The sequence below is a fragment of the Rana temporaria genome, chromosome 4, assembly GCF_905171775.1.
Source record: "Rana temporaria chromosome 4, aRanTem1.1, whole genome shotgun sequence".
Taxonomy (NCBI): domain Eukaryota; kingdom Metazoa; phylum Chordata; class Amphibia; order Anura; family Ranidae; genus Rana; species Rana temporaria.
In genome coordinates, this window is record NC_053492.1 from 274,067,630 (window position 1) to 274,095,530 (window position 27,901).

Sequence of the window (27,901 nt, forward strand, 5' to 3'; positions counted from 1 at the left end):
TGCGCGGTCATGCGACAGTGTACCCAAATAACATACGACAGCATGTCTATGCCCACCCTTTCCTGCATGATCTGTCATTCATAGAAGCTGTACTACAGCTTCTATGATTGAAGCATGATCTCTGAATGAAGGGGGTGGATCTATCAATCATCCACCCGTGTCTCATTTAGAGATAATGTTCCATTTACAGAGGCTTTAGTATGTCTTCTATAAATGGTGGATCGGGCAGAAAGAGGTGGCATGGTCTTCTTGCGTGATGAGTCCTTTAGTTGAATTAACCCCCTGTTGCACCTGAAGATTGTGTGCCGGGGTAGGACACAGCAAAATTCGACTAAAAGTGGGAAAAATATGGACAAGGGACACATAATACGTACTCAAAGTTATGTACCTTTTGCCGACTCTTCAGTTTTAGTTAAACTTGGGCTTTAAAAACATAAGCATCCACGGGTGGCAGAAGTTAATGTGATCAGAGCCCGCTCACTACGCCTTACCAGCACAGTGATTGAGCTGTCAAACATCGCTCCTGGTCTCTAGTAATGACTGGGAGCTGTTAGGATGGGGTCCTGATCATGTGATCACTGTGACGGCCAATCAATTGGGCAGACCTTCCTAACCCATGGGCACAATAGCCCTGGTAAAGGGATGCTGTGGCTGGATGGGAAGGGGTAAATTACCGCTTTCAATGTAGTGTAATTATGCTGCGTTATTTAAATATCTTCTAACAAAAGTTTGCCATATCATTTAATGACATAAAATTCATAAATGTCAGGAGTACGAATAACTTCTGTCTATTAATATGACAATCATCTGATAATTGCTAGCAAGGAGTTTATAATGTAGATCACATTGTTCAGTAGTCAAGTGAAGTAGTGTGGCGTATGTGCACTGTATTGAAAAAAAAAAGGTGGAAGCCGTATGAAGTATGTCACGTACAGCATAGGGTTCAAAGAGGACACCCCACCATTTACCAAAACACATTTATACACATGCACCCACACATCTGTTCCGGCTATCGCACTTGTGGTGTGTCATGTACCTTTCATGGAATATTCAATAAATTGACTTCCATTACATTCAACCACACCACTTAAAACGGTCAGAGAAGCCTGGGGAAAATGAATGCTGCTTGTATCCTATGACATGAAACTCCATCTACATCCTACATCTACAGTCATGTGAGAGCGTCCAACTTTCCCATCTTGTATTTTGTATTTACCTAAATGCTTTTATTTATTTTTTAAATATGAATCATTATTAACACACAGAGCTGTATAGGCTGGTTTTATTACAGTTACAAAAAGGTAAACCTGTTTACTCTTCAAAGCACAACTCCAGGAATTATTTGTATTGCATATTTGCTACTACATAGATCGCCAACATCTCTTGGGTCTGGCTCAGGCTCTATGCAAATGAACACTGCAAACTGTCCACAGGAGGTCACTGGCTCTGCACTACCACCCCCCGATTAGTGCACTTCCATATTAGCCAACTTTATAAGCTGATGTTCAATGTAGGCTTGAGAAAGGGGGCATGGCCCCCGAAACACGTTGCTGTCAACCGCCCCTCCTTGTACGTCGTCCTGCTTGCTGTGTGAGATGTTTGAGTTGTGGTGTCCTGACAAAATAAGAAACTCGCCAGAATATAGATCCATGTCACTTCCGGTTTCATTTTGAAGAATTTGTGTTTAGACACAACAGCAGCAACCCAATGCAGTCAGGTAAAGGAACATTTGGGGGTTTTCACAGCACAGCGGCTAACGGGGCCTTAGAGGTGGCCATTTTGTTGGCTAGTGTTGGAGCGGAGTAACAATCTCCGCTCATAATACTATGCACCGGACTGCATTCAGTTGCCGCTCGTGCAAAAATATGTATTCCTCATAATGTGAAATTACTTCACAGAAATCTGCAATTAATCATGTTTTAAATAAACCGGAGGTGACGTGGTTCTATATTCTGCCAAGTTGCCTATTTTGTCAGAACATCGGCTGGGATTCTTGCATCTAATCGAAGGTGTAAATTCCCCCTTAAAGTGAACATGGGCTCACTCCACCCCTTAGTAAATGAATCCCTATGGTTTATAGATGTGGCTGCAGAGAGCATGATCCTTGCAGAAATCACCATGTGACCTTAGAAAGACCTTCATTCATTTAGATTAGATAAATCTTTCATCCAAGAAAAGCACACAGAAGCACACAGAAGAAAGGTGCGGACAGACACAACTAAATATATAGTGCTATGTCAGATTTCAATGGGCTTAATGAGTAATGTTTACACAAATAATAGGTTACACATGTATTGTGTATATGTCTTTAGAGACTATCTCATTTCAGAGTAATAAACAGGAGTTTTCAAAAGCAAATTGGGACGCAAAATGTTTTAAAAGACATGCAATTTACTTTAACCACTTTACCCCTTCATGACTAGGCCACTTTTTGCGATACGGCGCTGCGTTACTTTAACTGGCAATTGCATTGTCATGCAACGCTGCATCCAAATAAAATGTACACAACTCGGCCTCACAGACCAGGGCACACAACTCGGCCTCACAGACCAGGGCCACACAACTCGGCCTCACAGACCAGGGCCACACAACTCGGCCTCACAGACCAGGGCCACACAACTCGGCCTCACAGACCAGGGCCACACAACTCGGCCTCACAGACCAGGGCCACACAACTCGGCCTCACAGACCAGGGCCACACAACTCGGCCTCACAGACCAGGGCCACACAACTCGGCCTCACAGACCAGGGCCACACAACTCGGCCTCACAGACCAGGGCCACACAACTCGGCCTCACAGACCAGGGCCACACAACTCGGCCTCACAGACCAGGGCCACACAACTCGGCCTCACAGACCAGGGCCACACAACTCGGCCTCACAGACCAGGGCCACACAACTCGGCCTCACAGACCAGGGCCACACAACTCGGCCTCACAGACCAGGGCCACACAACTCGGCCTCACAGACCAGGGCCACACAACTCGGCCTCACAGACCAGGGCCACACAACTCGGCCTCACAGACCAGGGCCACACAACTCGGCCTCACAGACCAGGGCCACACAACTCGGCCTCACAGACCAGGGCCACACAACTCGGCCTCACAGACCAGGGCCACACAACTCGGCCTCACAGACCAGGGCCACACAACTCGGCCTCACAGACCAGGGCCACACAACTCGGCCTCACAGACCAGGGCACACAGCTCAGCCTCACAGACCAGGGCCACACAACTCGGCCTCACAGACCAGGGCCACACAACTCGGCCTCACAGACCAGGGCCACACAACTCGGCCTCACAGACCAGGGCCACACAACTCGGCCTCACAGACCAGGGCCACACAACTCGGCCTCACAGACCAGGGCCACACAACTCGGCCTCACAGACTAGGGCCACACAACTCGGCCTCACAGACCAGGGCCACACAACTCGGCCTCACAGACCAGGGCACACAGCTCAGCCGCACAGACCAGGGCACACAGCTCAGCCGCACAGACCAGGGCACACAGCTCAGCCGCACAGACCAGGGCACACAGCTCAGCCGCACAGACCAGGGCACACAGCTCAGCCTCACTGATCTGGGTATATATCCACAGTCATCCCTGAGCATGCAAAAATCTGGGTGTAGTGGTGGCCCACAACCCCCCCCCCCCTCCATCCATGGCGCGGGACAGAGAACGCCCCCCCTGCAAATTTTGTCAGCCAGCAGTAAGGCACCTACCCGATCTAGGGCTTGGGCTGTAGTCTCCTCGGGTGCAAGGTCTCCTATCCTATTAGAGCTTCCGACTCTAATCAGGTGCTTTAATAAAACGAAAACACCCCTACCATAAGAATTCATGGGCCTGGCGTCCTGAAAGCGGCCGGGCGCATGGATAGGGGGCGGCGTCGGTGCGCCCACAATGCATGGGCAGCCGCAAGTGGCTACCAACAGTGCCAACTGCTAAGCAGCTTCTCATGATTCCACTTGCAAGAGGCATCCAACTCCGCTAGGTTGAAAAGATAGCCTTCTCCAAGATCTTTAGCACCCAGCACACGTCTGGATGTGTCAGATCTCTGGTCCCACCTGCCCCGTGGCACAGCAGTGAGGAAGCAAACCACAACGTGCAGCAGGGGATGTCAGAATCTGATACTCTTGGAAGGGTTAAACACAAAAGATCTGCGAGCAAATATTATCTCACAATCTATGGGATTACATGGTTTTCGCAATGTGATGGAAAATTTGACCAGTTTTCAGCCCATCACTGCAACACCCAACTTTATTTCAGCTTGTGAAAATAGCGTCTGGGTCACTTTAAGCCCCCAGTTAAAAGCAGACGTGACGAGTGACTGGACTACTTTTAAAAAGACATGGCGGGAAAAGGAAAATGAGGACTGTCAGATGCAGTAGCGAGAGAAAAATATATTCCAAAGATGTGTTTGTTTTAACAGTGTGTGTATTGCAGGGAATATATTCATATTGTAGTTACCGAGAATCCATTAGGGGAGTACACCTCCAGAGACTTCTGGCACATATCATCACACATAGTGCTCTAGTCTGTCCGCTGTCTGCAGTGCTAGTCACATGTCTTTAGAACTACACGGTACTCATGGCTAGGAACTCTCCAGTTTTTGTTTAACATACTGGCATTAATGAATTTTCCTTTTTAGGCAAGGTATGGAAAGTCAAACCCTCCACTGACATTGCATTAGGCTGTGATATAGCTGTAAAATCTACACAGTGCTGTTGGAGAAAGACTTTCCAGTGTAAACCTGGATACATGGAACTACAAAGAGAAATTGGAACAAAAGATGTTTTTTTAAAGATGCTTTAAAACTTTATGTTGGGAAATTTCAACCCAACTCAAGTGAGACAGAACTTTGTCCTTTTAAGCTTGAATGCGAAGCTTAAAAACAAAAAACACAAAAAAACTATAAAATGCAGGTATGCATTCATGTGCATTGTACATCTGTGAATACACTGTAATATAACATACGTCTGAAGCTCAATTATTTTTTAAATTGAGTAGAGAATGGTCCCAGATGGGTTTTCTTTTAACTTCCCAATCTGTAAACTATATGCGTCAAACCCAAGACCTGTGGGCCCAATCTGGCCCGCCAGACCATTTCACGTGGCCCTCGCCTCCAGGGGAAGGGGTGGACGTGAGATGTAAACAGCCTGTGAAAGTTGAACCTTGCACTCTGTATGTAGCTCACTCAAACATTGTACTCTGTACATAGCACACCCCTGAACCCTGCACTCGGGGTACATAGCGCATCCCTGAACTCTGCACTCGGTACATAGCGCACCCCAGAACCCTGCACTATGTATGAAGCACACCCCTGAACTCTTTATAACAAATGTTACTACAGCAAGAGATAGAAAAGGTGCTCTACTGTAGACATTCTAAGCCAAACGTGTTTACATACATATCAAAGCTGGACAATTCTCAATTGCAAAATCCAAAAGCGACTGAATAAAACTTTGGCGACAAGACATCAAACAGTTATTGCCAACATAGCCCTCACAAATTATAACTAAAGACTATTGAGCAGGACACAGAGCAATGACACGTCCAATTGCATTGTATGGGATAGTCTCATACTTTCCAGGAACCTAGAAGAGGGAGCCAGGCAGAAGAGCAAGCCACAACTGTGCAGAGACTTTGGCATGTGTCTCAGGCTTCACAGACCTCCACCATTGTAAGCGTCTGCCAGTGGCAGGAGGAGGCAGGTATGTCAATGGTTTAGGTAGCAATAACACTGGCACAGGGGAGCGGGAGAAGTGTAGAGCTGGGCTCCCAATGTCTTGTCATAAGACTGGTAAGGGATGCTACACTGTATGAGAATGTCAATGGTGTGGCCTGCCAGATGTCAGCAGCATTCTTTACATATGTCTGGGAATGAGGCTATTCTATGGAATAGCACAAGGTGGTCACTGCTGGGTGATGGAGGCACCTGGAGCCGACTCCAGGTGCATCTAGGCATCTAGATTTAGTTTAATATGGGTGGGTTGTGTAATCGGGAAATCGAAAATTGTCACCTATACTCCTGTAACCAGCTATAAACGCCAGAACGTTCTAATATATTTATACTTTCCTGCAATCGCGATTGCAGATTTTTGTCTCTGAAACATTTATATTTGGGCTTTAGCGGAAGAGAAATAAAAGCCTGTAAAAGCAGCTTTTTTTTGAGCTGCAGTGTGCATGAGCCCTTAAAGTGGTAGTAAAGTCTCCTGTCCTACTCTGCACCATGTGAAGCATTGTAAAATGACTTGCATCTAAGTGTCTTTCATGCTATCAAAACCCGTGCCCACTCGATTTGTCGGCATGACATCATGGCACATGCACAATTTGTCCCCAACTGAAAGGACACTCATTGTTTGGTCAGTCTCTTCTTATGGGTGCCATGTTTCCATCCTAGCACTCCATGGCATTCCCATTATTGAGTACTGCGCGACATTATCTCGCAGACACGAGAAACGGAGGCATACGGCTATATGGAATCAAACACTGCAAATAGTGCTAGCTTCGGGCCAAACACAAGAAGAGGCAGAAAAGTACAGTAAGAAATGTGCTATGGGGATAACTAGTACAGGAGGCATGTGGAGAAGTAGTTAGCATACTGGCCTTACGTTTTCTGAGGATTTGTGTGCTGGGGTTTATTAACCTGCCAAAAATGCAGATTTTCAACTCTGAAACCTTATTATTAGGGCTTATTCACACCAGCATACGTGCACTAAGGAATGCATAACATGCACCCACTGCTGTGGGCTGTGCATGCATGCTGTGATTTTTATTTTATTTTTCCTATTTTATTAAACTTACCACGCAATACACCAATACCGGTTTAAAAAAAAATAAAAAAAATGCATTTTTTTCAGCACACACCAACAAAGCTACCTATATAGGCAGATGAAGGTTTTGTAGTGTTCCAGGGTTTTTAAAGCTGGCCCCTAGTTCCATTTGAGGCTTGTCCAGGGGGAGGCAGGCAGGTATAATTATATATATATATATATATATATATATATATATATATATATATATATATATATATATATATATATATATATATATATATATATATGTGTGTGTGTGTGTGTGTGTGTGTGTGTGTATACACATACACACACACTATAAATCACGTTTCGGGTAGCTATACATTGCCAAAATCTTTTTGCAAGAAAAAATGTATCCGAGATCTGCCTGTTCTCTAGCCAATCACCCATTACAAACAAAACAAACAGTATATGGTATTCGACAGTCTTCTGGCACATCAATATCTTAGACCATTTTATGACCAGCTCACCTATGCTGTACATATGATCATTTTTTGTGCATTGTCAAAGAATGTAACACTCTAAAAAACACATTTCCTGAATATTCTTGTTCAAAAATGGCTTGACATCGATCTTCTAGCCTCCCATAAGATGACAAAAGCCACACTATTACGACCAAGACTAAAGGGCAACCTGCAGTGTCCAATGTGAACTATACCAATCAATCCTAAACCACCAATGTAATTAGTCAATAGTCTTTTGGTCGACCTAACAAATTGCCCTGAAATTCAACGTTATATTGTGCAAGTGAGTGACGGAAAGTTGGAAGAAATGTTTAAGCTAAAATCTCGTTACTTGATAGAAAATACAAAGAGGTTGAAGAGCAATGTTGCACGTCAATGACAAAATATGTTTGACCAAAATTATGAGGGAAGCCTCGAAGCAGAGGGAAAGAGTTATAAGACCGATTCACAGGAAACATTTTATACAGTGCTGGCAGAACGAGAGACTCAAAGCAGCCAATACTTATGCTGCATAGGCAATCTTTTTTTTAATACATACTGTATGTGTCATTTAAGAGGGCTTAGGATAAATGAAATAGCTCCCAATCCAAACAGCAACATTCCTATGTGATGTCAGGGGGCTTGCCTCTGGAAGTTCTGTTTTATACAGCCAGCCCCCTCTCTCTTCCTTCCACACCTCCTCAATTGTTCCCATAAACTGAGTGACAAACTCCCAGCATTGACACACAACGCCAGGAAGGGTGGGATGAAAACTTTCCTGTAGCCTGAGGCACGTTGACCAAGACCTTCAGCCAAGCTAACAAGGTAAGGCTGCTTACTATCTGCAAATAGGACCACAATGAAGAAGAAACCGTTTACTAAAAACGCACTGAAGATTGCTGGCACTTCTCCAGCCTGGGTCAAAATTTTACCAAATTCTTTAGCATTAGATCAGCTCTTTATCCATAATTTCTGTAAAACTTTTAGCTTTCCTTTATTCAATAGAAAAAAAAAAAAAATTAGATTACTACTAATTACCTATACAATCGGTAGGAGACACATAAAATAATAACTCATCAACATTAAACAGAAGGTGGAGGAGGCAAGTATAAACAATAGTAATAGTCACCAGATCAAAAGATGCAAAACTTAGAAAAAGCGAGTATTGCAATATTGTGAATGAAAGTAACTACCTCGGATTAAAAAAAATTATGGTGATCTACAAACGTAGCTTTCAATATTTCTGTAGATTACTACTAATAATCGATCAAAGACGCATAAAACAATAACTTGGCAACATTTAACAGAAAAAGGCAAGTAGAAATAATACAAATACGTTGTCACCAGATAAAAAGATGTAAAAATTTAGAAAAAGTGATTATTGCAATATTGTGAAAGAAAGTAACACTCTACTCAGGATTAAAATACAGAATGGTGATCAATAAAAGCAGCTTTTAATATTTCTGTACATCATTTAAAAAGAGGAAAAAAAAAAAAAAACACCATGCAGAAAGACTACTAAACTAGTATTCAACATGAACCTATCCACGCAGGCTGTGCAGTTACAAAATATGGGCATCTACAGATATAGAGTCAGAACCTCACCATTAACGCTAATCATACATCGTACATATCCATTGACAGGTCATCCAGGCACCCAATCAGCAGGAGTAGCAGAGAAAAGTTCTATTTAATCAATGTAGTTGTATAAAGTCTCTTTCTCTGGTGCAGAGGATGTTAAATGAATTCCACAGGGACATGATGAAATAGACTGCTTACGTCCACATCCTGGGGGCAGCAAAAGGCACTCGATTCCCAGAAAAGTTGGCTTTACATTAGGAGTAATGATAAGGCACGTTTAGGCTACAACATAGTTATACCACATCTATTATCTATATGGCTTGGTCACCCTAAAATAAAATGTTCCCAATATGTAGAGCCTAAAGCACTAGCAATTGTTTACTGGAAATAACAACCAAGGTCAATTAATGCCTCATCATTCCAGCAAGCCAGGAAAGACTACAAAAGGACACAATCGCTTATTTTTATCCTATGGGCTCTGTTTTTCCCCCACTCGTGACCTTCTGAAAATCCCCTGATATCCTTGGAGTGTCCAAGTGGGTTTAGGAGGATAATGTGCACTGGATGTGCCAAGCACCAGACCACAAAGTGCTTCGGACTCACCAAGCTTGGTGAGAATACAAGACTATGATGATCGCATTCCAATCCACCAAAATCTGGGTACCCCTAGGGCAATCATGCGGATACCAATAAAATGTTCACACTAAAACCCCGTACACACGATCAGACCTTTGTCCGACCAAAATCACATCGGAATTCCGACAGAATTGCATCAGAGTAAAAGAGAACATGTTCTCTAGCTAAACGCCTATGGAATTCCTCGGAATTTCCAATGGAAATAATCCGATGGGGCATACACACGGTCGGAATTTCCGGGTGGAAAAAGTCTGCGGCCTTTTTCCATCGGAAATTCCGATTGTGTGTACGGGGCATAAGTGACTCTTAAAAGCGGAACTGTACCATGCTATTTGGTGGAGTGGTAATGCGCTCTCTCATTCACCGGAGTGTCCCCATTTCATATGGAGCACTTCTGGGTTCCTTTGATTGGGACCTTCATTTTACTGCCCCATAAAAACCTAAGTGGTATATCTGACACTTTACCAAAAGACATACTAGGATAAAGTCCACCGGATGTGCTAAGCAGCAGACCACAAAGTGCTTCGGACTCATCCAAGTTTGGTGAGAATAAAAGACTATAGTGATCTCATTCCATAAAAATCTGATCTAGAGTTTTCCTTTAACCCCTAGAAAAAGCAGTTTTAATACTCTTTTATAGAAACATAATACTTTGTATACAGGATGTAAAACCTTTCACTGCCTTGTTATGAACCCAAGCAACAACAGTTTCGTCATTGCGCCTTTTTCAGGAAATGGATGCACTATATCTTCAGCTGTCTTTTTTATTCAGTATATGATGGGGACATAATCAGAATAATGCATGGTCTCAGCAGTGCAGTGTAAGTAATGATCTGCTGATATATGTCCAGCAGACATCTGCTTATAACACAGCTATATGCTTCTGGTTTATGTCTCTGCCTGAGAATCCAGTATAGAGCCAAGTGAATGTTGGAATGTTACAGTGCCCAGACTGATGGCATGTGTTTTCTTAGCCTAATATGGACTACAGAATGAACTATATTAACAAACAGCTTTAAATGTCATGTGAAGAGCAGTAGACTACAATACAATCTGGAAGCCATAGATACCATTTACCTATGGGAAAAACATTGTGTAAAAAGTATATCGGTACAGCAGAACAGGTGTAATGGGGTAAAAATAACCCCCAACACTAAGGGCCAGTTCACACTAAACGCAGTTCCGTACAGTTTTGTGTGCATTTTGTATGCACTAAAAATGCATGCACAGCGTTTTCCATGTATTCCAATGGCTCTAGTTCACACCATGCAGTCAGTTTCGGGTCAGTTTCCAATGCAGAAACTGACCGGAAACTGACTGCATGGTGTCAACTAGAGCCATTGGAATACATGGAAAACACTGTGCATGCATTTTGTGCAGAAAAAAAGCAGACGAAACTGTACGGAACGGCGTCTGTTGTGAACTAGCCCTAAAAGCAAGGAGATGCATTCTGTACTGTGATTTTGTTCTACAATGTGATTTTGTACTGTACCAATTTTCAAAGTCGAACTCCAGCCAAAACATTTACCACTAGACAGAGTGCTCGGGTCAGGTTTTTATAACTAAAAGACAAATCCATCCAGCACCAGATCCCAAACGTCACTCATGGGGCGTGCACACCTACCAGTGATACCATATTATAGATCAAAAATAGAAAAAGCCAAGACCCTATAATGAGCCTAAGCTGTTTGTTGAGGGCTCTGTCATCTTTAGAAAGAAGTCCCGCGAGGTTCAGAAACATCGTTGGAGGACGTTGTTTTGGCACTTCTACTGGCCTCTGTTTTGTTGACCCCTCAACAACTGAGACTTGATATTGGGTGCTGGCTTTTCCTTTTTTCAAGGTTTTTATTACTCTGCGTTCCTAAATTTCCTGATGGTCACTGACAATGTCACAGGAAGGGAAGGGAAATCTGCAACAAGGACACAAGCAGTAAACTTGACAGACATACTAAACTTTGCATACTTTACAAAGAAATACTTTTGCTGATGTGTCCTAGTTGATGATGTTTTTCTAGAATTCCTGCCTAGATGTCCACTTTCTCCAGAACATATAAAGTTTAGCAGAAAATTGTGGTTTCATTTTTTTTGCATCCCATTACCAATATGGCTAACTCGGGTCTTTTTCTGTGATGGAATAACCTTGTTTTCTAATAATATAAGCACTTATTAAATTGCATGATTCACGTGCACAGTTCGCTGTCTAACTTTCCACTCTCCTGCTTACCCAGTTTCAGCACAAAAGAAGACTAAGGTCCTCTTTCACCTTGCACACGGAAAGCCGCTCTCTCTTTCTGCACCTCTTCTGTAACCTGCACCTCACTGTCCTCCACTAGCTATGGAGAAGGTCCAGCACATTACCCGCTCTGCCATGAGAAGAGCCTCAAACATTGAGGTCAACCCGCAGACCAGACAAAACTTACAGGAACTCTTTATCAACTTTTCTCTGATTCTCATCTGTCTTCTTCTCATCTGTATCATTGTGATGCTCCTCTGAGGCCCTTTACTGAATCACCCCACTGCATAGACTCTATAAAAGGTCCCCATGGAGGACTCACTGTAAGGATTCAATATGCCGGGTATAAATAAGCATGCAGTGAGCATCTGGCCATTCTAGATGTAAATTCATTTTTATATAATAGCATACATACTGTGTAATAAACATTCTGTTACATGATTTTACTGCAGCCTGTAATGGAATATTGCGATTCTGCTCATGTATGGAGGGATTACAAGTAAGCTTTCACTTAGTGTGCCAGCCATGACTGCCTGTCTGAAGACATGTATAGCATGAAGATGTTTTCCTGTAATATTAGGGCTATGTAGTTATTGTCACTGTGAGAATGTTCAAATAAAAGGAAGTTCACTGCAAAGAATGTCACTGCTAACTTACATGAATTTTTGTAAGAAAACTGTGGTACAGGTTTTCATTAAAAAAATAAATGGGTAGACACTATTTGGGTTTTTGTTATTTTTAAATAGTAAAAAAAAATGTTGAGAAAAAAAAAATGGGAGAAACTACACTAAAAGTGATGCTAAACACTTTAATTTACAATGTCCCTTTCTATTTTTGTATATGGATGATGGCACTAATTATAAAAAAAAAAACACACACACACACACCAAAAAGAGAAAAATCTAAGTACCCTTTTCCTAATCAATATACAGCCATCACATGACCCAGATGTTTCCCAGCTTGTCTGTAGAGAAACATAAGCAGGAGGAGCTTCTAGTCCTCTGCTACTGGCCACATGCTCAAAATACAAATAATAGCCTTTGGTATACAGAGCAAAATAAATGTATGAATAAACAGGTTTTAAATGGTCCTATAAATATAGATTTGAAATCAAATCTTTAATATTTTGTTTATTCCACCGGCTGTGCCACGCCCCTCTAGCCTGTGTTTTAGAAGAGGGAGGTGAAGCCTCCATTAAATCTACATGCAATATCTCGCCCCATTATGTTCAGCTGGTTAGTGGGCATGGAGGAGAAGGACAGGATTGGGCAAGGCCCCTACTGGTTTACAGTGCTGCTATATCTCACTTCCAGTGGCTCTATAAAGGGAAATAGAGGAGGATGATATTAAGAAAGTCTCTAGACTTTACGTTGGGTTCTATTTAAAAATAAAGTAAGTTGAGTTTAAAAGCAGAACTATAGGCAAAACTTTATTTTTTCACTTTGGATAGAGTAAGGGAGTGTTATAATCCCTGGTTTTTTTTTTTGTCATCTTTGTCCCATTGCAGAGATTTCCCTTCACTTCCTGTCCCATAGCCAAACAGGAAGTGAAAGTAAATCTCTGCAGATTTCCTTGGGACCCACAGGTCACCAGAACTAGCACCCCCGTTGGAAGATTTCCCATCTACTACTTTTCTGGGGACAAAATTTAGAATTTCCTTTACCTTTACTTTTAATGATAAATGGTAAACAGAATCAATAGAGAGGGTGAATCATCGTAATGTGGGCACAAACAGCAATAAAAACTGACAAGCCTTCTAATCCTTCTGTGTTCTATCCAAAACAAATACAAAAAAAAAATAGTTTTTACTTTAGTTAGACCCCATACACACTATTAAATTTTCTGCAGAGTTTTTCCTTCAAGTTTACCAAAACCATGTAGTGCAAGGGCCTGCCTGATTGCATACAAATTGAAACTCTTAAGGTTTGACCTCATTATCTGGTTTTGGTAAATCTGAAGACAAAAATCTACAGAAAATCTAATAGTGTGTATGGGGTCTTCTACTTTTAGGTGTTGGAGTCCTGGTCTAGTAGGACACTGAATTTGGCTGCAGCGCACCAGTATTATGGCTGTTAGCTAGCACATATTTCAGAAGAAACTACAGCAAGAAGAATATAATATGCACATGCCTATTTATCAAATGTACTACAGAAGGAGATGAATCAACTTTGAAATTGACTGTAATGTGCATTTGGGGCATATTCATTTCCTGGGCTTTCCAACTCAATGTTGACTCCCTACTTGGTGCTCAGAGTTGAGCTGTCAATGGGCGCCCAATAATCTTCCGGGAGGGGCAGTAGTAGTGCACATCTTTTGACATGTACAGACGTTCTGTTAGTTTTTTTTTTCACTTTGTGAACAAATCACATAATAAAAAATCATTACATATAAGGAGCTCTACGAAAAACAGGAGTGTTTCTGTGGGGCAGAGACAGGAGAGCCCAACTTCATTTGGGGATTGGCGAGATTTTCCTTTGTAACGAGCTGCATAATATAATGTGTTGGAACTATACAAATATGTCTGAAATAAATCAAATCTAAAACGCGTGACTAAAGCCATTTTTGTCAATTTAGAAATAGAGTTTCTTTATGTTTTTTCCTGTTTACATATCAGATACTGGTGAATTATTCGGATTTAGCAGGCACACGTGATTGTTTATATGCATATGAACACTCTAGGCTATTAAAGGCTTATAATGATTAGCAGGAATTATTTTTGTAATGGTGGGTATGAAAACGTTCCCAGTTTAAAAGTTCAGCAGAACAAAATATTGTCTCGCTGCCATGGTAACTCAATATGAATGCCATCCAAAAATGCTGAAAAGAAGCAAAAGCGATCTCCCACAATCTCTGCTAGGCTCTGTAGTCCTGCCAAAATAGCGGGGTCCTATGTGTTATACAATTCACACAAAGCTTTATCTTCTTCTTCCAGTATTAAGGAGGAACTCTGTTTCCCAATGGTCTGATCCCAATCATGGCATGCTATTGCTCCCCCATTACTTAACATATTCAACGCCCTAAAAGCAGAAGCCAGGGAGTGGAAGCAAACCCTATGCCCCCCAAAATTTTAGTAGTGCCCTCTCAGGTCTCTGAAAGTGCATTCGCTACTCCATGATCCAGTCTGATGCAGACAGTTAATATAAAGGGGCACACTTAATGGGGACACCTGATGTAAGGGGGAACCACTTGATGGGGACACCTGATGTAAGGGGGAACACTTGATGGGGACACCTGACGTAAGGGGGCACACTTGATGGGGACACCTGATGTAAGGGGGCACACTTAATGGGGACACCTGATGTAAGGGGGCACACTTGATGGGGACACCTGATGTAAGGGGGCACACTTGATGGGGACACCTGATGTAAGGGGGCACACTTGATGGGGACACCTGATGTAAGGGGGCACACTTGATGGGGACACCTGATGTAAGGGGGCACACTTGATGGGGACACCTGATGTAAGGGGGCACACTTGATGGGGACACCTGATGTAAGGGGGCACACTTGATGGGGACACCTGATGTAAGGGGGCACACTTGATGGGGACACCTGATGTAAGGGGGCACACTTGATGGGGACACCTGATGTAAGGGGGCACTTTAATGAGTAGTCCTGATGTAAAGTGGGACTCTGATAAGAACATCTACTATAAAAGGGGCACAGGTTCTGTTTTGATAGCATTTCCCAGGTCATAACACAACTGTGATAGGCTGTCAGTGACACACACATTATGCCCCCTGGTTTTTTTTTTTCTTACTGCGCCCCCAGATTAGATAGGATCCAGCCCTGATCCCGCGCCAGAAATCTTGTGAACAGCTACATTTTCGTGCTTTCTGACTTTGCTACACTCATATCAATGACATTGTTTCCAATTATCTCTTAGGCTCCATTCACACCATGGCGTAACGTTTTGTGGGTGGAATCGATGAGATTCTGCCAGTGATTCCCGAATCGTTGCAAATCGCGGAACACCTTTGAAATCCCGTTACTTTGAATGGCACCAAAATTGCAGCGAGATTTTGCCGTGATTATCACCCGAAAAATTGCGGTAATATCGCACAGAGACGTGGGACGCCTGTGGTCCAAAAGAAGTTATAGAACTTCTTTGGACGACAAGCGTCCCACGATTCTGTTTGCACAATTCTACCACAATTCGTCCATCGACAATTGCGGCAAAATTGTGCCGCAATTTTAGTGCCATTCAAAGCAACGGGGATCGCAAGGGCTTCCTGCAATTTGCAGCGAATCTGTCCACAAAACAGAACGTCATGGTGTGAATGGAACCCAAGGACCAGAGAACCTTTCCCATCTAGGTTATGGAAAGGAGGAGAGAAAGGTGCTTATAATTTTATATTCAAAAAACAAAAAGGGGAGGCTCATTGTAAGGGTCTATAAGGTGCTATGGTCATTTTTAATATGTGACCATTATTGTAGAAGTTATATGTCCAGGGTTTAGGTAGGATAGAGTTAAGTAATAAGATGGGGGGGGGGACTTAAGTGTAGGGGATCATATTGGGTTCAGTGGCAAACCATCCAGATCCGAAAGTTCTCGGTACCCAGATGACCATGGGCACGCTGACCAACAGGATCAAAAGCTACATTTAGAGTGCTGCAACTGTTACCCTGAACCTTAATGGCTGCACGGTCTACTGCCAAAATTCATTTATACAATATACAGGAATCTAAAAAAAAATTATCTTCTGGCTCTGTAGCAGATATGCTGCTACAGTGTATACCACCTCTACCATTACCATAGAAGTGATTATGGGAGGTGTCAATGGGAGGAATAGTGACCCATCCTTGGTGTCAATGGGAGGAATAGTGACCCATTGATGGCATCAGTGGGAGGAATAGTGCCCCATTATTGGTGTCTGAGGAAGGAATAATGCCCATCATTGGTGTCATTGGAAGAATAGTGTACTATCATTGTGTTAGTGGAAGGAATAGTGCCCCATTATTGGTGTCTGAGGAAGGAATAATGCCCATCATTGGTGTCATTGGAAGAATAGTGTACTATCATTGTGTCAGTGGAAGGAATAGTGCCCCATTGATGGTATGAGTAGGAGGAAGAGTACCTTAAGGGCCAGATAAAGGCAAGCAAAAGGCTGCATCGAACCCCTGGGCCACAGTTTGGAGACTCCTGCTATAGCTCATGAAAATGATAGCTTTGGAATAGCATGATACAGCCAGTACTAAACTAGTTAGTGGAGAGACAAGGCTGCCATATGCCATCAAAATGGGTAGGATGGGAATTGCTGTTGTCTATTGGCTATATATGGTTGTAATCCATTAACTTCATTAACTCATTAGGATGTGGAAGCTCAGAATATAACCTCAAATGATTGGATCGAACAATGCATGTATAAAAAAAAGTCACCAGTTGTACTGCTTGTATGTTAACAAGGGCCTTAAATACATAAAAAGGTAAAAGTAAGAAGCAGGTACATTTTCTGAACTTTTTTTTTTTTTAACCAATATCCCTGCAAGCAGAAGAAAATCATTTAAAAATGACACTTGTTAACAAATATATATATATTTTCACAGGGGTACCAGAACAGATAATAAACGCCTCCCGGTATAATCAGGAAAGAGGACCTGGCATTATGGATCTTACCAACAACAGAGGCTTAAACCTCATGCTAAACTTTGTTCTGATCATCTTGGTGCTGCTGCTGCTGTTTATTCTGGTAAAACTCATGTGACAGTCGGTAAGGATCCATGGATTCCTGTGATTACAATGACATATCAACCAGCAATCTACCACCAAGAGTATTACCCATCCCGGAGTTAACCATGAGCTGCAAGGACATTCTCTATGGGACAAGCCTTGTGTCATGACAGCCAAGATGACATCAAATACATTTTTATGAACCAATGCATTTAGACATCTGTATGTCTTAGAAGACTAGCTGAAGATGAATTCTGTCTGCAAGAGTCAGCCCAGCCTAAAGGCATACCGTCAGGATGGTCTCCATACTGCGATATATACTGTATTGACCTTAGTTCCATGAAGCAGCACTGTGGATTGCTATATTGAGTACAGAAATGTGATGTAAAAGCACTTGAGTCATATGCATGCTACTGCACCTTAACATATCAACCAATTCCATATGCAATTATTAAATCATCATGATATGAAAATGTCCCAAATGGATGTTTGGGATAAATACCTGAACAAGGTGCCATGTGTAGAATCTTTTAAGCCTACCGTCTTGCTAAACTAAAAACCACCGATTTACGTTTAGCGTCATCCATTCCCCATAGACCAAAGCTATTCCGTCACTAGCTAGTGAGCACTAGTGCTACTGCATATAAAAGATGCACTCTCACGTGTTTGTAGAGTTTATGTGTACTGTCACTTTTAGAATATCTCTATGCCTTCTTTTTTAATTTAATGTTTGAGAAGCACACTTCAAAAAATATTAAAATGTAATATGTAGAAAATACAGCTCAGAATTGTGATCCTTATTTACGGAAATGTAGCTAAACATGATTTGCGTGCAACTCTACATTCAGTCCACTGGGAGAACTATTTTTTTTTTTGGCATAGGCTATCCATAAATCATAGTTACATAGTTAGGTTGAAAAAAAAAATCCATCTAGTTCAACCATAAACATAAATAAAAAATAATATCAAAACAATTCCATACCCACAGTTGATCCAGAGGAAAGCAAAAAAGCCCAGCAGAGCATGATTCAATTTTCTACAGCAAATTCCTTCCTGATCCCCCCAAGAGGCAATTGGATTTTCCCTGGATCAACTTTACCTATATATGTTAGTACCCAGTTATATGATGTACAGGCCATTCTTAAAGCAATCTGCTGAGCTGGGCAGAACCACCTCTGGAGGGAGTCTGTTCTACATAACTTTACATTTATCAACATTAAACCTCATCTGCCACATAGTCGCCCAATTAGATCAAGCTATTAAATGTCAGTAATCACATAACAGAGCAGTTACATCCTATTACTTCTCTCCAGCCTAGTACCAAAATATCAGACATTAAAGCACTGTAAATTTATCATGATTGAATACAAGCACTGTTTTCCTTAACCATATGTCTGAAGAAGCACGATATCCAACGCTACCACCCAAGTCACAAATGCTGATCAACACAAACACACCAGCATCATTATTGCATGGAAGCCAAATTAACCCAACAATATGTTTTTTAAGACTAAAGATGGATAAGATCTAGATAAGATGAAAGCATGCACATTTAAATGTATATCCTGTACCTGGTGGTAATGTAACCTGTACCCCAGGCCACATTGCTAACAATGTTTATTCACATCATTGCTGTATATAGTAATATAGACGTGTCCACACATTCACATTTTTCGTAACTCTCTATTCAATCTATTAGATTGTAAACTCTCATGAGCAGAGCCCTCCTAACCCTCTTGTATTGTATTGCAACTGTGCCCCTTTTTATTTGACTGTACAAACTATTGGCTCTATATAAATCCTGTATAATAATCCTATAGAGACTTTGTTACGTGCTGTAGCATAGTAGGGTCCTGGGGTCTCCAAAGTTTCTAAACAAAAAGGGGCAGTTTATGCTTTTTCAGACACGGGGGGGGGGGGAGATAGTGACCCATCATTGGTGTCAGTGGGGGGGGGGGGGTAGTGACCCATCATTGGCGTCAGTGGGGGGGGGGAATAGTGACCCATCATTGGTGTCAGTGGGGGGGGGGGGAATAGTGACCCATCATTGGCGTCAGTGGGGGGGGGAATAGTGACCCATCATTGGCGTCAGTGGGGGGGGGATAGTGACCCGTCATTGGCGTCAGTGGGGGGGGGATAGTGACCCGTCATTGGCGTCAGTGGGGGGGGGAATAGTGACCCGTCATTGGCGTCAGTGGGGGGGGGAATAGTGACCCGTCATTGGCGTCAGTGGGGGGGGGGACAGTGACCCATCATTGGTGTCAGTGGGGGGGGGGAATAGTGACCCATCATTGGCGTCAGTGGGGGGGGGGGGGATTGTGACCCATCATTGGCGTCAGTGGGGGGGGGGGAATAGTGACCCATTATTGGTGTCAGTGGGGGGGGGGGGGGGAACAGTGACCCATCATTGGTGTCAGTGGGGGGGGGGGAATAGTGACCCATCATTGGTGTCAGTGGGAAGAATTGTGTGCCATCGTTGGTGTCAGGATAAGGAATAATGACCCATCACTGGTGTCAGTGGGAGGCATTGTGCCCCAAGGGCAGGCAAAGGGGGGCCGCAGTTTGGAGACCACTGGTATAGACATTTGATTTTTACTTTAAATTTCATAGGATTGGATATAGTGCATACAGCACATGCACAGGCCCGGTTTAGAAGATTTGGACAAGCGGCTCTGCAGTTTTGCGAGTGATACCTCACCAGTTCAGGGACAGGTGAATGTAAGACTTAAAGGGAAGCTGGGGCCTGTACAATACAAGCAGGACACAAAAAATCAATGTGTGTAAATGTATTAAATAGGGCTGCAACTAATGATTACTTTCATAATAGATTAGTTGGCCGATTATTGTTTCGATTAATCAATTAATCGGATAATAGCCTTTAAAAAAAAAAAAAAATTACAATTTTACAATTTTTTTGAGGCTAATTTGTTGTTGGGCAGATTACAAAACACAAATTGCCGCAAAAACACATTACATGCTTTTCTGCAGCTTCTCCATTGAAGTTTATTGAACCCAAAAAAACAAAATAGCACTGTTTTGCGTTAAAAAGTCTCCGCCCCCTTCCAAATACGCAGCAGCTGGAAAAAAATCCTGGATGTGAACGTGTCCCATAGGAAACCATGTAAATGAACTGTAGTGTGTTTCTGCAAAAAGCACCAAAAACAGAGGTGTGAACCCAGGCCTGAGATGTTTAGTAACATAATGGGGTTAAAAAAACAAAAATAAGTACAAAAAGAACAAATAATCGCTATTGTAAGGGGTTAATTTTTTTACTGTGGGACAGTGAAAGTCATATTTACAGTAGCGATTTGCTTTTTTGTACTATAAAGGGCTAATTTTAGTTGTTTTAACCCCCATTATGTTACTGGCCGATTAATTGATTATGAAAATTGTAATCGATTAATTTTATAATCGATTAGTTGTCGATTAATCGATTAGTTGTTTCGGCCCTAGTATTAAAGTGGTATTGAACTAAAATTTGTGAAAAACCATTGGCAGGTAAGGTTTTTATAACAAAAGAGACCCTAGAAGATTCTTCTGCCATAAGTGCCTTACCTTGCCCGTCAGATGTAATGTGGCCTAAGCAGCACATTTGCACTCCCACGCACGTGATGTTATCGCAGCCTGGCCAATCAGGAGCATGCACACTGACAGTTTTCCCGGCCAAAAGCTGTCATGGCAGTTTTCCCAACGGAAAAACTGGCCGTGTGTACGAGGCAAAAGACGAAAATGCCTGGGACCAGCAGGAGCAGTGCACACTAGCAAATTATGGGATAACACTGTAGGGGCTGTATTTTTATTTTTTTTACGCATTAGTGTAACTTTGCACATGACAGCTGCCATATTGGCTCATTACATATGCAAGCTGTGCTTCCTGCTAATCCGTGCAGCACAATGGTCCCACATATCTTACTGCAAGTCTATGAGATGGGGTCTGCCTGTTTGAACAGCCTCTTTCCAATATTTATGGATGTGAAGCATCCACAATGATGTTGGTAGTAAAGCGACCACAAAATCTTAGCCTAGACTTTATCTTACACAAGTATGCTTGGGAACAGCAGTGTTTTCATGGCAAGGAAAATATACTAATAAACCTTAAAATGCACAAATTTAATTTGGTGAAGCTGAAGTGTCTTTTGACATGTAAAATGTAAATTTGAAAGTTAGTTCCATTTCAGCCGCTCATAGCATATCAAAACCTTCTGGGTAGCTTAGCACGAAGCTGGTAGCACTAAAACCAATGATGTGGGTACTTGCAGGGAAGATCAATGTAACAAACACTAAGAATTGCTGCATTAGAGTAATTACAAATAAAAAGGGAGCTCCCATTATTACTTTGGCTTTATAAATAATTGACGGACGCTCTGAAATATGTGCACCGAATTAAAGTATTCTAACAAAATAAGAAGAGTGCAGATGGCATTAAAGATGTCCAAACACACTTACTGTGTTGCCTACTGGCAATGGTTTCTAAGGCAGCTGTTACCTTTCATTGCCCTTCCTTTCACTCAATGTCCCCATAGGGGTTCATTTACTAAACCTGGAGAGGCTCACTTCTGCATAGAAACCAATCAGCTTCCAGGACTTATTGCCACAGCTAAATTGAACAAGCTGGAGTTTAGTAGCCGATTGGTTTCTATGTAGAAATGAGCCTGATTTTGTACTCTCCAGCTTTAGTAAATAAACTCCATTGTGTCTTAGTGGCCATGGAGAAAGATCTCAGGTGGGTGACATAGGGGGAACGCACTTCACAGCAATGCGCCATTGGCCAGGTATTACTGTATATACTCGAGTATAAGCTGAGTTTTTCAACACATTTTTTTTTTGCTGAAAATGCCCCCCTCGGCTTATACTCGAGTCACCTTTTTGTGCCTGATCTCCCGGACTTTGGGGACCCGGTACCACTACACATGTAGCCCCTCTTCTTTCTCTACAAGTGTGCAAAGTTTGTCGTCCGGGGAGCACCGATATTTCAACCCGGGCACCCCTTCCATAGACTGCAATATTAAATTGAAATTTCTGCGGTGACTTTGGGGACCAGGTACCAGCCATCGTAAGTTCCCTGGACCAGAAACCTGGCACACATGTAGCCCCAGTTCTCCTCTACAAGTGTGCAAAGTTTGTTGTCTGGGGGACCTACGGCTAGGGAGCACCGATTTTTCAAAGTCGGGCACTCCTTCCATAGACTCCCATGTTAAACGTCAGTCTAGTCATGGGCACAGTGAGGCATGGGCACAGTGAGGCATGCACAAGGACACAGTGAGGCATGCACATGGACACAGTGAGGCATGCACATGGACACAGTGAGGCATGCACATGGACACCCTAGGCTTATACTCGAGTCAATAAGTTTTCCCAGTTTTTTGTGGTAAAGTTAGGTGCCTCGGCTTATACTCGGGTCAGCTTATACTCGAGTATATACGGTATATCACTTCCTTCTACTTTTAGACAACATGGCCAGGTGTAATGCAATTTCCTTGTAATTCCACAAACAATGGCCAGGTATTATGTCACTCCTTTTTAATTTTAGAAACCATGGCCAGGTGAGAAGTCACTTCCTTTAAATAAAACCATAGCCAACTGTGACATGATCTTAGAAGCCAAAGCCAGGTGTGATGTTATTTCTATGCAATTCTAAAAACTATGGCCAGGTGTGATATCACTTCCTTCTAATTTTAGAAACTGTGGGCAAGTGTGACATCACTTCCTTGCAATTAACGAAATCCCAATTACTGATACGGCGATTGGAATACAGGCGAAATGTCAGGCATTCTTGCACCCTCTTTTACAGCATTGAATCCTTTTATCTTTGCTTTTTTACAGCCCAGATAATAGCACATCTACAGGGATTCTGAGGTTTTTCTTACAGCATCATGTGATTTTAGCAAACAAACCCTCCCTGTGACAATAGGCTAGATTCAGGTAGGGGCGCGCAATCTAACGGCGGCGCAGCGTATCGTATTTACGCTACGCCACCGCAAGTTACAGGAGCAAGTGCAGTATTCACAAAGCACTTGCTCCGTAAGTTGCGGCGGCGTAGCGTAAATGGGGCCGGCGTAAGCGCGCGTAATTCAAATGTGTAAGGGGGGGGCGTGTTTTATGTTAATGTGTGTTGACCTGACGTGATTGACGTTTTGTACGAACGGTGCATGCGCCGTCCGTGTACATATCCCAGTGTGCATTGCTCCAAATGACGTCGCAAGGACGTCATTGGTTTCGACTTGAACGTAAATTACGTCCAGCCCTATTCGCGAACGACTTACGCAAAAAACGTAAAAAATGCAAAAATCGAAGCGGGAACGAAGTCCATACTTAACATTAAGTGTGCCTCATAGAAGCAGGCACAACATTACGCCGAAAAAGCCTAACGCAAACGGCGTAAAAAACGAACGCCGGGCGCACGTACGTTTGTGAATCGGCGTATCTAGGTATGGTAATTTGCATACTCTCCGCTGAAAACGACGGGAGCGCCACCTAGCGGCCAGCGTCAGAATGCACCCTAAGATACGACGGCGTAAGAGACTTATGCCAGTCGTATCTTAGGCTAATGTCGGCGTATCTAGCTTTCTGAATACAGAAAGTAGATACGCCGGCGCAGCTTTGAATTTAAGCGGCGTATCTATGGATACGCCGGCGTAATTCTTTGCTGAATCTAGCCCAATGTGTTTTGTGAAGTTGTTGGAATTACCTGGCCTGAACTTATTTTAGGCACCGCTGCCTAGCATAGCTTTACAACACTTTGGTTATGTTTCCATTTCCCCCTGCCCTGAAAAAAATTGACTATTTCATAAAAAATAAATAAAAAAATCAAGAATTTGTAGTAACTGTTTGCTTGGATTATACCATAATTATCTGAAATATTGTCAACAAGCTAAATAAAAGCAGAAATGACTTACGGCAATGTTAAGTGCTACTGTGTTTGTAGATGTAGTTTACAGTAATTGCTACAATGTAAATTGTACATTCCCAAAGACTAAATTGTTTAAATGATTACAGTTTAGCAAACTCTATTCACGTAGTAATCCTATTAAAATTAATCTCTTCCTTACAGCAGCATTACTAAGCAGGCTGAAGTATGTGTAAGAGGGATAATATTGGAGCACAGCCATTTTTTCTTCCAACAGGCTTCTTCTAGAAAGCAACAGCGCCACCCAGAGGATGAACCGAGTCTAACCTGATTGGGACCAAGCACAGCAGATGGAAAATAACCACACCAACCCACTACTTTACCATACTGGCACTCCAGACCACAATCAAATCATGCCACCCCAAATCATGCCACCCCAAATCATGCCACCCCAAATCATACCACCCCAAATCATGCCACCCCAAATCATACCACCCCAAATCATACCACCCCAAATCAAGAACATTTCTCAGGTGTACAGATTTTTATTTTTTGCATAAAAACTTTGGCTTTCATTTTGAAAAGCGTGTTTTTCTGAGTTTTTGGTTTACCATACTCAGTAATAATTCTGTTAGTGACCCATGAAACTCCACTACTTTACAGCATCATACATCCATGACAGACGAGGGGCCTTCAAAATGTTTCCACACTCTTATAATATAATAGCGTTAAAAGAGCGCAGAAACTTTTTGAAGAACCCTCAAATAATACTCAGTTCAAACTTAAAGCAAAGAGACCTTTGAGTATTCAATCTTGGTGCTGCGGACCTCCATACTTACTATGTTAAATGTGTGTTATCCATGTTGAGCCCATCTATTCTACCTTCTTTGCTTCCCGTTTTAGGGTGGCCCCCATTGCCACGTTGAGTCTCACGGAGCCAACCTTACATGCATGGTCCTGGGACCACAACTGTCTATAAGCCAGGGCTTGACAAATTTTCTTTGAATCTAGGAGCCAGCTACAAAAGTTAGAAGACAGTTTTGTTTCTAACCTTTTACCTACTAGTTACTTTAACCCCTTCCTGCCCAGGCCAATTTTCAGCGCTGTCGCAATTTGAAGGACAACTGCGCAGTCATGCAACTCTGTATCCAAATGACATTTTTTTGAGACATATAGAGCTTTCTTCTGGTGATATTTAATATCATCACAGTTGAAAAAACCAACAATAAAAAAAAAAAAAACCCTCTCCATTTCTGTTAAAAAAATTTAGAAAATAAGTAATTTTTCTTCATTACTAATGTGCGGCGATAAGGTTGCACTGATGAAGCTGCACTGATAGGACACTGATGAGCACCGATAGGTGGCCACACCGGCTGTCCAGAGGGTAGCAGGCTCTTGGGGCTGACCAGCATCCGCACGGAAGTGGATCACCAGGCCTTCAGAAAAAAACTCAAAACCCATCTATTCTGAAGGCAAAATATAGGAGGAAATGGATACCAAGTGCCCTGAGGCGATTCAGTTTGCATGTGTTGCGCTATACAAGTTTCTCACTCACTCAGGCCCAACTTGCAGGGAGGGGACCAGAGCCAAGTGCAGGGGGATCCCCTGTTGAGGGGGTGTCCGGCTCAGGGCCATTGCCGAGTCCGTTCGAAGTCGTTGGTTATTGCTCCAGGGAGTCTCCCATAGACCGCTTGGTCTAGACCATGGGTGCTCAACCTGTGGCCATCCAGCTGTTGCAGAACTACAAGCCCTATGGCGCATTGCAAGGCTGATAGTTACAAGCATGTCTCCCAAAAGGCAGAGGCATGATGGGAGTTGAAGTTCCGCAACAGCAAGACTGAGCAGCAGGCTGAGCACCCATGAACTAGACTCACACCCAGAGGGAGGGAGGAGAGAGCCGTACAGGGGACACTTCCTGCCAAGGGCTTTTCTCTGCCTCTTTTAGCTCTGCTCCTCCCCCAAGACTTCTACAGCCCCACCCTTCACAGTCCCATCCCTCTACTCCTTTAACCTGCCCTCACAGCGCTGTCCCTCCTCACCCCTGGCATCAGTAAACACACGTGACCCCTGCCAGCCGCCCGTCAATGTTTCTCCCAGCTGTGAGCCCCCCCCCCCCCCCCCCCCCCAAGCTAGCCACTGGAGCAGACAACAGCCCAGGCACCAGGCCGCATTTTCTGGGATTTGTTGAGCCCTGCTATAAGTTTTCTATGCATGCATGTGCACACGCGCACACACACACGTAGGCAAGCAGTCCTAAAGCTCCAGCCATGCTCACACAGCTTTAACGACTGCAGGTCTGATGCCGCGTACACACGATCATTTTTCAGCATTAAAAAAAACGTTGTTTTTCAAAAACGTCATTTAAAATGATCGTGTGTGGGCTTCAAAAAAAAAAAAAAAAAATCGAACATGCTGCATTTTTTAACGCCGTTTTAAACAATGTCATTTTTCGGGTTGTAAAAAATTATCGTGTGTGGGCTAAAACGACTAAAAAAACCTGCGCATGCTCAGAAGCAAGTTATGAGATGGGAGCGCTCGTTCTGGTAAAACTACCATTCATAATGGAGTAAGCACATTCATCACGCTGTAACAGACAGAAAAGCGTGAATCGTCTTTTACTAACAAGGAATCAGCTAAAATAGCTCAAAGGGTGGCGTCATCCGAATGGAACTTCCCCTTTATAGTGCCGTCATACGTGTTGTACGTCACCGCGCTTTGCTAGAGCATTTTTTAAAAACGATGGTGTGTGGGCAACATCATTTTAATGATGAAGTTGGGAAAACATTGTTTTTTAGACATGCTGAAAAACTACGTGTTTTTTTTTTCATGGTGAAAAATGATCGTGTGTACGCGGCATTAAAATCTAGGAGGATGTGGTAGGCATGAGAGATGATTGGATATGTAGTCTCAAAAAGGGTGATAAAGTATGCACTTCCTGATCAGAAATTGTCATAGTTCTGCTGAGGAATGCAGCGTCAGCAGCTGTGATTACATCTGTGTACATGTTTTTATACATAAACAGTATGCTTTACTGGGGAGTGATTTAGAATAAAAATAGAAAAGGAAAAAAAAAAAAAAACTCCCCTGGGATCATCGCCGATTGGGAACTCTGCTTACTACTTCATAACACCCCTTTGCAGGATCTTAGTACATTCTAGCCTGGACACATGATACCTATATCTGCAGGAGATATGGGGGGAGATGAAGGCAAATTTTTAAAAGAACTAGAGGGAGGCTCCCAATTTTAATGTCGGGATCCACCCAGATGCCTGGCCGGCAGTTATCTCAGCCTCACAGCATGCCGCTGAAAGCCTGAGCCAGCCACTCCACAGCCCAGTGCTCCCAATGAGCACTGGAGAAGAAGTGACTGACAGTCACCGTCTCTCTACTCAGTGAAGACCGATAACTGAGCAATCAGCGTCTTTGATTGCCCAGTTCTTCGTGTAGAGGCACTGGAGGACTGATGCAGCATCTGATTAATGCTGCATCCACCTAAGTGAGAATAAATGTTTTTTTCATATTCTTAAATCTCTTTTAAATATACTGACCCACAGGAAGCAATAATAAATTTTGTCCTGATCTCATGTCAGCAAACCAAATTCTAACTGGTTCTGTATGCAGTACCCATTTAAAGACCTTGTATCACGCATATTTTTTTCATGGTAAGGTGTTTCC

At 42.8% G+C, this 27,901-nt stretch overlaps 2 protein-coding genes across 3 annotated transcripts in view; one reads left to right on the forward strand and one right to left on the reverse strand.

Moving 5' to 3' along the window:
* CEP85L (centrosomal protein 85 like) overlaps positions 1–27,901 on the reverse strand; it is a 198,250-nt gene that overhangs the window by 80,105 nt on the left and 90,244 nt on the right. The window lies entirely within an intron of this gene.
* On the forward strand, positions 7,939–18,159 carry PLN (phospholamban). Of its 2 annotated transcripts, none has more exons than XR_005748692.1 (2): positions 7,939–8,084; positions 17,256–18,159. XR_005748692.1 is itself a non-coding variant. In XM_040350313.1 (2 exons), the coding sequence occupies exon 2, from the start codon at positions 11,812–11,814 to the stop codon at positions 11,968–11,970; it is 159 nt and encodes a 52-aa protein (XP_040206247.1). In that variant the 5' UTR covers positions 7,941–8,084; positions 11,705–11,811; the 3' UTR covers positions 11,971–12,581. The 2 variants fall into 2 exon arrangements, 1 of the variants encoding a protein (XP_040206247.1); XM_040350313.1 differs by lacking the exon at positions 17,256–18,159 and adding an exon at positions 11,705–12,581 and having other exon boundaries at positions 7,941–8,084.

What these genes read in the sequence shown, in the direction of transcription:
- PLN (XM_040350313.1), top strand. Translation starts at nt 11,812, where the DNA reads ATGGAGAAGGTCCAGCACATTACCCGCTCTGCCATGAGAAGAGCCTCA.